We start from the raw sequence: 13612 nt of genomic DNA on the forward strand, positions 1-13612 counted from the left end.
CCCAAATTTATCATAATACATATTAGTGTCCTGTACTATAATACCAAATATATAAAATGAGCAATTTCCAAAAATTTAAGGGATGTGCCCAGGTACCCCTCCCAAATTTTTAAAGGAGTGCACAAATATACCCATATGTTATGAAAGGTAATGGACCCTGTATACGCCCATATAACTATATAGGATAAAATCGACCAAATACCAAACACGTGGTTGTACTAAAATTTTGGCAATTTTGTACCCCTAAAGGGCAACGAGGTGGACCACCCAAATTTATAGTGATCTATATTAGTGTCCTATACTATAATACCAAATGTTTAAATTGGGCAATTTCCAAAAATTAAAGGGGTGGGCCAAGGTACCCCTCCCGGGGTGCACCAATGTACCTATGTCTTATGATAGGTAATGGACCCCTAAACATGACCATATAACTATATAGGATAATAACACCTCATCAAAGGGGATAAATTAGGTCAAAACCAAACACGTGGTACTACGTATTGCTTACGTTTATATTTTGGCAATTTGGTACCCCTAAAAGGGAACGAGGTGGACCATCCAAATTTATCATAATACATATTAGGGTCCTATACTATAATACCAAATGTTTAAATTGGACAATTTCCAAAATTTAAGGGGTGGGCCAAGGTACCCCTCCCAAATTTTTAAAGGGGTGCATTAATGTACCCATGTCTTATGAAAGGGAATGGACCCGTGTATACGCCCATATAACTATATAAGGTAATAACACCTCATCCAAGGGGATAAATTAGGTCAAAAATCCCCGAAATTTGAATTTTTGGCAATTTTTTACCCATGAAAGGGAACGACATAGACACCCAATACTAATAGAGGTACATACTATGGTCCTAGGCTACCATACCAAATTTTTAGATTTGGCAATTTCCAAAATTTAAGGGGGGTGGTCCTATGTACCCCTGCCAAAATTTAGGGGGTGGGTCATGGTACCCCTGCCAAAATTTAGAGGGGGTGGTCCTAGGTAGCCCTAGGTCATTGACCCCGGCCAGGGACCATGGGTCCTGAGGCAGGGACCCAGGGGCCAAAAAGTGTCCTCAAGTCGCCCCATTACTACTCAAGGCAAGGAAACATGTTTTGTTAATACCTGGACTCATTCTCTCTCTTTCACGTCTTAAACTACCTCTCAGCGCCTGTATTGCCGGCCACGTATGCAAAGCACTGTCGACAATGATTTTGCCGGGATTTCCACTGGCATTGCGACCTCGTGTGCAAATACACTAAGACATAAAAATACGGTAAACTAGATAATGGCCTTACAGTCAATGGCTAGATGTAGCCGGACAATAGCGCACATTCAACTGTGTAATGCCTGGCAATCGAAACGTATCCTAATGCCATTATTTCTAGCCTTCTAGACTGGGGTTCGACACCTCTTAATTCAAAGTCAAAAACAAATTAAATCTTTAGTTTAATGTTCCGTGTTATCCTTTCAGACTAAAGGCAACGCATTATTGATACAAATGAATAGTGATGGAACAATCGGTGAAATGAAAATAGCAGGGTGAAACAAGAGAATTCCTAGAAAACCCACATGTACTAAAATGCCCATCATAAATCTACTTAGCTTCTGATTGGTAGGAACTTTAGCACCAGAGGTGGGCGCTCTACCACTTACCTACTATGTCTTCTTTCTTCATTCATGCATTTCTTTAATTGCCTTATGGTGTTGGGCAGTGGCGGCGATTGGACGTTAAAAGTGGGGGGGCAAGACATGATCTGAATATTTGTATATCAATGTTAATATACAAATTTCCTTGGTTGAAACTATATACATTAATAGGCCATTTCAGAAAAGTGGGGGGGCGACTGCCCCCCTTTGCCCCCCCTAATCGCCGCCCATGGTGTTGGGTTAGTATCGAAACATCTTTGTTCTTTGAAAAATCTAACCCGAAATTACGCACGCCGAACTCATGCACACTAACTACAGGATACAAGGGAGCAGTAACAATACCTGAAGAGTACAATAATACTTATTCATATACTTAGTAAATACGTCAGACCATACCCTATGGCATGTGTTTGCAGTATACTGGCGAATAATTGATCCGCTGATATGACAGCAATGCAAGCAATAAGCTATGAACACTCCCATTTAACTCAATCACAGATACAGAATGCACCATTCCTTATATCGCAAATGTGTAAACACACCCTGAAATATAGAAACTGCTCTGTTTTTAGAAAACAAACTTGGATTAAGTCTGGAGGAAGCTTCTAGTGTAGTGTGCTAGTTGACCTAGTGCGTGGAAATTGTTTTCACGGCGATTTTTCTCGAAATTTATTTTACATTGCATTACAACATTTACTTTACTGATAATAACAATATTTGACTTGTAGTGAAATCTCTCTCTGAAATAATAATAATAAAAAAATCTTGAAAGAAATGCTGTTTACAGATCAAGGCCGTATTAAATAAAGGAATATATGTGGATTCAATACGTTAAGATGAAATTTCACGCATATATATGTCTGGTACTTATCATAATCATCATAGATATTCTGGCATTATTGGCAGGTCACTTGCCGTAACTAAGTACCTTCCATACTCTACGGTCTTCAGCTAACCTCTTCGTCTTCGCGTACGATTTTCCTATTTCGATATCATCCACCAATCGTAGCTCCTTTCCCTCTTTTTTCTCCCACCAACTCTTTAGCATGTCTCTCATGATACAGTTCCTTCTTAGCCAATGTCTTCTCAGTTTAGTTTCTCAGACTAGTCTTTCTTTCTCTTCTCAATAATATCTAAAATTGTTCAATTTCTCTTCCACCATTTCTAACACCCTCTCATTCGTTTTCCGCTCGACCCAGCCAATTCTCTCCATTGAATTGAATTGAATTTTATTGCGTTCAATGACCCTTTACATTGGCTGATTGCCATATGGTATAGAACATGTCAATGATATTATACAAAATATATATTATTGTAAAAACATAACTACTTTTACAATATCTTTTAGGTGATAGGAAAACATGATAAAATGTGGTTTCCTTGGAAGGATTATTAATAAGATACATCACTCACCCATACATTTTCTTTTTTTACAAAGTAGAAAAAAATATATACAACATGTACAAAAGTTACATTTACGACTTAGCAGAACCTTGATAAGTTTACAAGTATTCCTCCACACTGTAAAAACTGTGGTTTAACAACAGAATACGTACTGACTTTTTGAAACTTTCATGTTTGGAAAGAGATTTAATTTGATTAGGCAAAGAGTTAAAGAGTTGGACACCTTTGTATGCGATTGTTTTCGAAAACAAAGTGGTATTATGAAGAGGAACTTGGAGATGTGACTTCGTTCTCGTATTCTACGTGTGTTTATCTGAATTCTTTTTGTACAGTTCTTGTTTCTTGTGGACTAATAGTAATGTTTCGTATATATACAATGAAGGAAGTGGAAGAATATCTAGGTCTTTGAATAGCGTTCTGCAAGAAGTATAATATGAAGTATTAGTGACTATTCTTATCACTTTCTTTTGGAGTATAAAAACTTTCTTAAATTCAGTAGACGAGCCCCAAAATGTTATTCCACATCTGATTTCGCTGTGGAACAGTGCATGGTAAGCTGTTAGTACTGCTTTTCTACTTAAAATGGGAACAAGTGACCTTATTAGGAAAATTACAGAGGACAATTTATGACATAATTTTGCAATATGTTGAAACCAGGACAAATTATTATCTATCAGAAGACCAAGAAAAATTTGACTGTTTCGGTTGGCTTTGTTATTTTCTCGTCTATTCGAAGTACTGGATACCGTATGGTGTGAATTTAGTATGGTTAGAATGGAAGTATAAGCAGGATGTTTTATCTGAGTTTAGAAATAATTTATTATTTGCAAACCAGGAAACCACTTGTGACATTATGACATACTGTTATCTATTTTCTTTTGGATTTTGGGTGGTTCTGATTTTATAATGACGTTTGTATCATCTGCATACAAAATAAGTTTAGTCTCTCTAAGGTAGTCTGGCAGATCATTTATGGAGAGAAGAAATAGTACAGGTCCCAAAATTGATCCTTGTGGAACACCTACGTTGATGTATTCAGGTTTTGATTTTGCTTACTCATATATGTCGAGTCTTGGTTTAGATGGGATATTTCTACAATTTGTATTCTGTTCGAGAGATAGCATTCTATCCACGATAGTGGAATACCCCTGATACAGTATCTATACAACTTATTCTCTGGTGGTCCATGCATTAATAAAATCTGGTGGTCCATGCAGTCAAATACTTTCGTAAGTCGCAGAAAACACCGAAAGGATAGCATTTTGTGTCCATGGCATGTATGACGTACATAACGAAATCGTAGATAGCAGTTTGGGTCGATCTCTTTCGAAAAAAAAAAAAAAAAAAAAAAAAAAAAAAAAAAAAAAAAAGAGATGAGATGAGATGAGGAAATATTATTATTACATTTTAAATGTTGGTGTAATCTAGAAAGAAAAGCATTTTCAACTATCTTAGAGAACACTGACGTAAGAGAAATTGATCTGTAGTTTTCCACTTTATCCCTGCTTCCTTTCTTGTGTAATGGTTTTATGATCGATGATTTTAATTTCGTAGGAAATGTACCATTTTAAAAGATGCATTAATGAGAGAGGCAAGTGGGAAGCTACTATTTTTGCTGCCTTTTTAAACACAGAAGTAGGAATTTCGTCAATACCAGTGGAAATTTTATTGTTTAATTTTGAAATAAGATTTTATTTCCTTTGAAGTAACTGGAGTTAGGAACATAGAACTTAAGGTCATAGGTATAGATCTTAATTGTGGGCTATGTTTTGGGAGAGATGTCCGATTGGGGAGCATTTTAACAACTGAACTGAAATACGCGTTGAAATGGTCCGCAATCTGAGTTGGATTATTTAAAATTTCGTTTGAATTATCTATGTGTAATTTTATGTTTTCTTGATCCACGGCTTTTGTGAGTCTTGTTTAATTTTTTAATTTTGTTGGGGAATGAAGATTCAAATATCAATTTAAACTTTGAAATGAATGTATTATACTTTTAATCAACTGTGTAAATGGTAGACTCACTAAAAGACCAATTTTCTTCACACAACAATTGAAGAAAATTATTTAAATTGTTTTCACTGAAGTCTCGTTTGTTGATTAAAATATACGATCTGTTTGACCCACATTTTGGAAACTTCCAGTCGTTTTTCATCACTTTTGCCTAATATCTATGTTTCTGTCCCACACAGTATAATACTTTACATGAAACATTTCTTGTACTGAAATGTTTTCTTCCAGGTCTGGTGCTGAAAGAAAGTTAAACTTCAGACAAGAAACAAACAAAAACCACACTTTATACTTACGAAAGGTATAACATTACCACCTGAAGACAATACACATTGTGCTATTCCTTGGAGTACATCCAAAGCTGTCGGTACACAGGGCCTGCAACATTTAAAATTCCGAGTTAACATCTGATTATGTACGCGTTATCTATAATTATATATAATTAGGAGGAAAACGTTTAAATTTTTTCAAGAAACGTTAGCGAAGAAATTACGTTTCTGTTTGTATTTACTTACTGTGTTAATATAACTTTGGGTTTTAAATGAAGTTTTAAAGTATGCTACAAAATATTTGACTTCTACAAAAGATGAACTACTGAAATTACTTAATGACGTATAGGGAGCATATTAATAAATAAAAACTGAATTTGTGCTTATACTGAAAAATTGAATATAAGCACCCAAATAGTAAACGGCAATTTGACGCAACGTTTCAATGACTAATTGTAATCTTCCTCTTGATTCTTTTTTTTTTTTTTAATTAAATTACACTGCTGATATAAGAACTACATATTTCGATCAGTTTCCTTCATATATAAAAAAAAAGATGTTTCTTGAATCATTGCTGTTAACATTCGTTGTCAAAAAACACTTTTTTCTTTTCTTATCATTTTCTCCGAAGTACAATAAGTTGGCTGCATAAAAATTTAACTAATAGGCATCCATTTTGAATAAAAAATAACATTCAAGAGGAATAAAACAACGAAGCTTGAAAATACTGAGAAAAATGTGAACCATGTTTTAATTAACATTAATATTCATAATATTGTACTTCTTTCTTGGGAAGAAGACGAAAAAGTAGTTTGGTAGTTATGTTAAGTACAAATTCAATTTTTAGTTATGAGCAAGTGAAGTTTGAAAGAAATATAAAACAGTCTTATAAATCTACCTGACAACAGCAGAACCGCTTTATGTGATAAATCTATTACGAGAACCGCCGAGAAAGGGAAAAGGCTAATAATGGTGGGGGAATCTTCCAAATTGCCATAGCAAGGTTTTGATAAGCTTTTCAAATTTGTGAAACAGAAAGACAAAATCATTGCCTTATAAAATAGAAATTAGCAAAAAAACCTAGAATATACTTAGAATATAGAATAAAAAAAATTAGAATATGCTTAGGTATACATACTCAACTCAGCATTGCAAAAAATCGTTGTTCAATTTAGACAGACATTGAAGTAAGGATCTCAATAAAAAGTCAGTAGTTCTGATGACCATTTTTACATGAAATGTATATACGCTTGTATTTTGATAGTAAAAGATGTACTAAGTATTTATTATGATACAACGCTTCGCAAAATTCTCATAACGAAAAGCGTACTCTATGTCTGTGTTGTCTCGGAAAAGGTCATTCGAATGCGATTGATTATGTTTTTAATGATTCATCGCGAGAATGGAAGTAAATTCTATATGTTTTCATTATTGGTGTATATCGCTTAACGATATGTTTTAGATGTGCATTTACTAGTTCTATTAAACTTTTATTACAAGTTCAAGTGTTAAAAATATCATACTCACTGTTATGAATACAGACCTTTAAAGAAGTTGTGTGAATATCACTCAATGGATTTTAAAAATTAAATCCTATTAAAATATAGTAGTTGCTGCTCATGGATCTTAAATTTACTTTGGATGTGAGCTCTAATTTTATGAGTACCCCAAAATCTCCTCTATATATATGTACTCTATCGAAACTTAGGTGTTTTCTGTTAATCTTAACGTAATGTCAATGCTGGATTTAGAATTTCAGTTTTTACTTTATACCTTACGGTCGCCACGTTCGAATGGAATGAACATTTTCATCATTAACTAATGTTTAAAGCTTCCTGTAATCACTGATGGACGATACACTACTACCCCTCCTCTATATAATTTTATCAAGGATTTGGATGTAAAAAATCAGTGTGCCCTGTATTAAGATTATATGACACCTCAGTGAGAGTACTTTTACACTTTGGTAATCAGATGTCCTACAACACTCTTCACTTGTCAAAAAACTTTTTAGTACCTCCCGAATAACTTAATTTATTGGAGTATGACTTTCACTATTAGGCTCTCAAGATTCGCTGATTGGACGGGTCCCCAGGTCCCCCTCCTTCTGCATTTTGTTCTATATTCTATAAACCGCTCACTAACTTAACAGAATTACATTTCGGTTGACTAAAGTTTGATGACCAGATTTTGAAATGCTCACTATTTTCTTTTATTGTCTTACTAGCTGGAGTGTCCGTTCTTCGCACGGCGAGAATAGGTTTATGGAAAATACTTGAATTCCCTTCCCTCTTAGAATATTTATTATAATGAAAGTGTACATGCAGAAAATACTCTACTTTTGGAATAACTATTGAAACACCCTATCCCCACAGAATACGCTTTCAATCAAACTGATATGATTTAGAAACTCAACTTGAAGTAGGTCTTCCGAGAGTCATTTGAGACATTTTCTCGACCCCGAAAACTATGAATTCGACACAAATCTCAGTCATTTTGGACATTTTATTTTTCACCTTCTGTCGATGGGGATGAACTTGGACTTAAAAGCCATTCGGAGCGTCACTATTTATTTCGATGACCCCGAAAAACTATGGCTTACACACTAACATCAGTCGATTTGTATTATTCATACACGTCACTTGTTCCAACTCCCACCCGTACTTTTCCAGTTCGAACGTCATTTGAAAACCAGGTTCGGTTAAAATTACTCCAGACGTTCTGGAGTTGCGCTGACATGCCTGTTTATGTCTAAACTTGGGATTAAATATCAACGCGATTGTAACATAATAGACTGATGAATCCAAATTATGGATTCGACACTAATCTCCGTCATTTGAGACATTTTATTTTTCACTCCTTCTCACTCCCATGTCGATGGGGCTGAGCTTGGACTTTAACGCTATCGGGAGTGTAATTATTAACCTCGGGGACTTCGAGAATTATGGATTTGACGTTAATATCGGTCGATTCGGTCATATTTATATGTCAACCCACTCCCACCACCTTGGGAGGGAGGTGCTAATGGAGTTAAATATAGACTTAAATGATATATGGAGTATCGCTAATCAACTTAGGGATACCGAAAACTATGGATTGGAAACTAATATCGGTCGTTTTTAATTATTTTTTTCAGATCATCTCCTCCCTTTCCCGTGCAGTGGTACTAATGGAGGCTGAACTTGGACTTAAATGGCATTCGTAATGTCGCTATTCATCTCAGCAACCCTGCGGTACTCACGCAACAATTTTTATAGAGAGTTTGGCTGCAGGCATATAATTTGAAGTACTTACCAACTACCTCTATTAAAAATTTTGCGGAAGTACCGCAGGATTCTGAAACTTGGATATTTGCATAAGGCACATACTAATTCCTAAGTGAAGTCTTGACACGACTACGGTAGGTCCCACAGTTTTGGAGCTATGTACCTTTAAATTTCATTTTTTTCATGTATTCGGCAGCCTATAACTCCGAAAGGAAGCATTTGTGCACCCAGGTTAGTCTATACTTTTTGTTTTATCTTGATGTCAGGAATTACCTCCCAAATGTTGTTGGTGTTGCTTCGAAATACCCTATATATATATATATATATATATATATATATATATATATATATATATATATATATATGAAAATAAGAAAAAAAGTTCATATGAACGTATGGCGAAAAGTGCACAGTTTCAGAGCTACGGTTGTCCAAAACCGCGAAAAAGCCAAATTTCAATAGGCCCTATTTCGAAATCCAGAAACTTTGGATGGTGGTCCTTATCAGTGTAAAGGAAGCCACGCATACAAAATCCAAAAGTGCATACTTCGTCAATTTTCAATAGGTATACAGGGTAATCCCTACAGTGTGTAATTCTCAGATATGCTCTCAATAGAGTTCTTAGATATACCAGTAGCGGTTCATGGTCTGTACAAACACCGGTTGCAATGTTACAATATCAAAGGTATGTAGGTACGCGCAAGTGTTCTCCTCCCCCAGAATTCTTGAATCTTATCCAAACAATATTCAGGAAGAAGAGGAAAGTCTTTTAAGCTCTATTTGTATATTATTGATTAATTTATTTCTCCAATATTGATTTAATATATAAGCTATTTCCCTTTTTTCAAACAAGAACTATCAATGTACGTTTATACACTATTTATATACAAAACTTCTACACTCATGTTATTGAACAAGAGATAAATCGAATATATAGCATATGCATAAGCCATGAATGATTGCGTTATCCCAAAAAGAAGAAAGAAAAAAAAAGCAAGAAAATTGCATGCATGCAGTTAAACAAAATTATTTTAATTATAAACTATGCATTACTTTAGAGTGGAAGGTCTTTCTTCGTTCTTTTCGAGCTTGAAATTTTTCTGACTTCATTGAAATCTGAAATGCTGCTCGCCAAGGTTTTCTGAATAGAAAGCATTGCTACCGCAAATATTTTCCGCTTTATTTTCTTTAGGGTCCAGAAGCAACTCTCTCCTCCGACAATATGCATTTTGTTAGCATCTTTTTGTGTAAATATAAGGTACAAAAAGTCCATTTTCAGAAACCACGTATTTTTGTCTGCTGTTCGACTATAAAGAAGCATGAAAGCTAAGATATTTTCCTTCGAAAATGAAATAATAATAATAATAATAATAATAATAATAATAATAATAATAATAATAATAATAATAATAATAATAATAATAATAATAATAATAGTAGTAGTAGTAGTAGTAGTAGTAATAGTAGTAGTAGTAGTAGTAGTAGTAGTAGTTGTTGTTGTTGTTGTTGTTGTTGTTTAACGTTCCAGCAAATTAGGCTAAAGAAGACAGTTGAATATTGGAAGTGAATGATTTGATATTAAGTTTTTATGCTCTCCGCCGGAAATCGAACACGGAATCATGTGCACGAAAGACACAGGGCTAGGAATTAGGCCAGTGCGAAGACATTTTCTTCTTCGGGACTTGATCAACTCCCCCCCCCCCAGAATAGGATATTTTTTATTTTAAAAATAAAACTTATTCCAAAATTTTTTACCTTTGCATTATAAAAGTTAAATAAATTCAATTGACATCGAACGACCGCCCCCCAAACTTTCAGCCTGGATCCGTCCCTGCTACCACCAGACCTGTATTTGTTCTTTGCGAGTTTGTTTTGTGAATAACTTCTTTCTTCCAAGCGTCTGTATCTCTCTCACCCAATTGAGTCAAGCGCTGCTAAGCGGAGGAATTCGTAACTATTACAGAAGCTGCTCAGTTGCGGAAGAAGGTGCAACTGCAAGTGGGCAATACGGGAAGATAGGAGCGATGCAAGAATAAATCCACTTCCTCATGTTAAGAGATAGGAGCTCGCTGCCATATGCTCACTGTTACTGCTTCCAGTGGCAACGCTCGCTGCGACTGGAAATGTAAATCTCTCTTTTTCTTTCAGTTTTTTAATTGATTTTTATTTAGAAATGCATCAATACTCTTTTGTGCTCAAGAGCAAAGGTTTATTTTTTTACTGATACATTACTTTAATACTTAAAAATATTTTCAGTATTAAAAAAAATATCCGGTTGCACAACCATGAAACATATAGTACCAGCCGATGCTGAGATATACCCTGATTTCAGGGAGGGCCGAAAGTAGGCAAAAGGTAAGCCTTGACAAGAATGAACATTCAATGCTTCGGAGGGAAGTCGGAAGTGTTAGGAATCAGCAGATCCATGTTTTTTAGTATTCGGAATAATGTGTGATGCAATGTATTTCGTCACGGTATATTTCACGTTTTCGTCACTTATATAGCGTGAAAGAAAACATTGCAGCATGCGTTTTCCCGAGAACGAGAAACCGTACTGGTGACGATTCTTAACACTTCCGACATCGCACCAAAGGATTCTGTGTTCACTGCTATCAAGGCTTATCGTTTGCCTACTTTGAACCAATCATAAAGTCAGAGCAAATCTCAAAATTCGGTTGATGTTATGTCTGTGAATTTCACCCTGTATGGAATACTCTGTACATCCACTGAAAATTAATGGAATATGCATTTTTGGATTGTGTATGCGTGGCTTCCTTTACACTGATAAGGACCACCATTCAAAGTTTCTGGAATTCGAAATAGGGCCTGTTGAAATTTGGCTTTTTCGCGATTTTGGACAGCCCTAGCTTTGAAACTATGCACTTTTCGCCATAGGTCCATATGAACTTTTTCTCTTATTTTGATGTGAGGAATTACCTGTTACAGTTTGTCGGTATAGTTCATTAACAGCCTGTATATATATAGGGTGTCATTAATGCGTACAAAAAATTTAAGGGTAGATAGCTGATATCAAACCAAGAAAAAAAGTCCTCTGCAACTTTGGCCAAAAGTCCATAATTTCGGAGATATAGGGTGCCGAAAATGTGGAGAATGAACTTAAGAGATCTATATCTTCACTATCCTAAACGATAGAGCAAAGGTGGTATGGTCAAGTTAAAGACATCGAATGTGCTCTATCCAAAAATGCTTATTCCGCAATCGTGAAATCCGTGCGCAAGGGATTCCCCAAAGGAAGTGGGGAATCCTCGTCAATTCTCTTGAGAAAGAGAGATCTAAATTAGCGTGGTTCGAAGACTATAAAAACTGCAAACAGTAATTCGTTGTCGGCAATGTAATATCTTCAACGAATTCAACATGGGACGGGAATTTTGTAATTAGCTATGTGGGGTTTCATAACTACAACATCAGGAAGAAGTAAAAGCATATGCTTTAGTTAACATAAATGAGAGAGGCGGGCCATTCGAGGTGAATAGCTGCAGCAGAGTGTGTGTATACCTACAATAGGAATTGGCGTGGGGACATGAATGAAAAGAGGGTGCAGTAACCAAAAACAGGGAATATGAGAAACTACTAAAAAGAACATGCACATGAACACCGTAGTAAATACAAAAATGAACTGAAATGTGTATCCAGTATGTGGCAAAATAAACGAAATAAATAGGGATAGACCTTAGCTGCATTGTACTCACCATAAGCAGTTTCTATTTGCCAAATTGCTGTTCCATGTTTCCAATATCCGCCTTAGTCGTTCCTATGTACTTGTGGTATGTTCTCAATATGTCCACCACCAACTCGCTCACACGCATGGGCACGACGCAGCAATGACTGACGAACATTATCGAGTACTTTGGGTGTATTACGAATCGACTGGAAAGTAGCCTGGATACGTTGTTTCAGATCGTCTATATCATGAATTTCCCTTGCGTAAACTACTTCCTTAACATGTTCCCACAAATAAAAATTCAATGGATTTAAATCGGGAGAACGAGCAGGCCATGCATATCGACTACCCCTTCCTATCCATCTGTTTGGAAATGCAACATGAAGATGTTCGCAAATTTGCCTCTGAAAATAAGGAGAAGCTCCATTGTGCATGAACCACATGGAACGTCTTACTTCCAGAGGTACATCCTCTAGAAGTTGTGGAAGTTTATGCTGTAGAAAATTGAGATACAGCTCGCCAGTTAAACGCCCTGGGAAGAAATATGGCCCTAAAAGTTGGTTTCCGATTATGCCTGCCCACACGTTTACGCTAAATTGTCTCTGGTGGCGGCCTACAACAATTTGATGCGGATTTTCCTCGGCCCAGAAATGGCAATTGTGTAGGTTTAAGACGCCATCTCTCGTAAAGCCAGCTTCATCTGTGAAAAGAATGAAGGATGGAAACATTGGGTTGCACGTGCACTTTCTTAGTATCCACCGACAAAATCTTCGTCGTGGGGAATAGTCTCTCATTTCAAGAGCATGTACACGTTGTAACTGCTATGGATATAACAACTGTTCACGAAACAAACGCCAAATAATATTGTGGGATCCGCCTTCTGTTGTAGCTGCTTGACGTGTGCTGATTTCTGGCTGCCGTGATACTTAGTTAAGAATCCTTTCCTCGTCGGCAGGTCGAAGCATTTCACGTGGTCTTCCACGATCCGCGTTTCCACAGAAACTACCTGTTTCCCTGAGACATCTATCAATGGAAACAAATGTCTGATCATTTGGAACCCGATGGTTTGGGAACGTCTCACGGTATAAGCGTTGTGCTGCCAACGAGTTACCTTCAACACGTACATAAATTAGGTGAATATCAGCTAGCTCACTAAACAAGTACTCATTCATCTTGTAGCACTGAATAAGTCACTACCCTTTCGTTCGAATCACAAAATTTAAATAGTACACCACTCACACAATGAAAACCACAGCACTGCACTGTAATCGGGCCAAAATGTTACTTATTATAGGAGGACATGATTCAGTTAGTGTCAGGCACATTAAAGATA

General features: G+C 36.1%; 1 protein-coding gene across 2 annotated transcripts in view; it reads right to left on the bottom strand.

The window, feature by feature from the left end:
- LOC145662533 (AP-5 complex subunit mu-1-like) overlaps window positions 1-13612 on the bottom strand; it is an 89449-nt gene that overhangs the window by 49453 nt on the left and 26384 nt on the right. For both annotated transcript variants that reach the window (XM_081728198.1, XM_081728197.1), the window contains exon 4: window positions 5359-5440. In XM_081728198.1, the coding sequence (XP_081584324.1) occupies window positions 5359-5440 (82 nt within the window). The remainder of the gene's footprint in view (window positions 1-5358; window positions 5441-13612) is intronic.

Source organism: Thermobia domestica, chromosome 10 (genome assembly GCF_964235325.1).
Source record: "Thermobia domestica chromosome 10, izTheDome1.hap1.1, whole genome shotgun sequence".
In the NCBI taxonomy this organism is placed as follows: Eukaryota; Metazoa; Arthropoda; class Insecta; order Zygentoma; family Lepismatidae; genus Thermobia; species Thermobia domestica.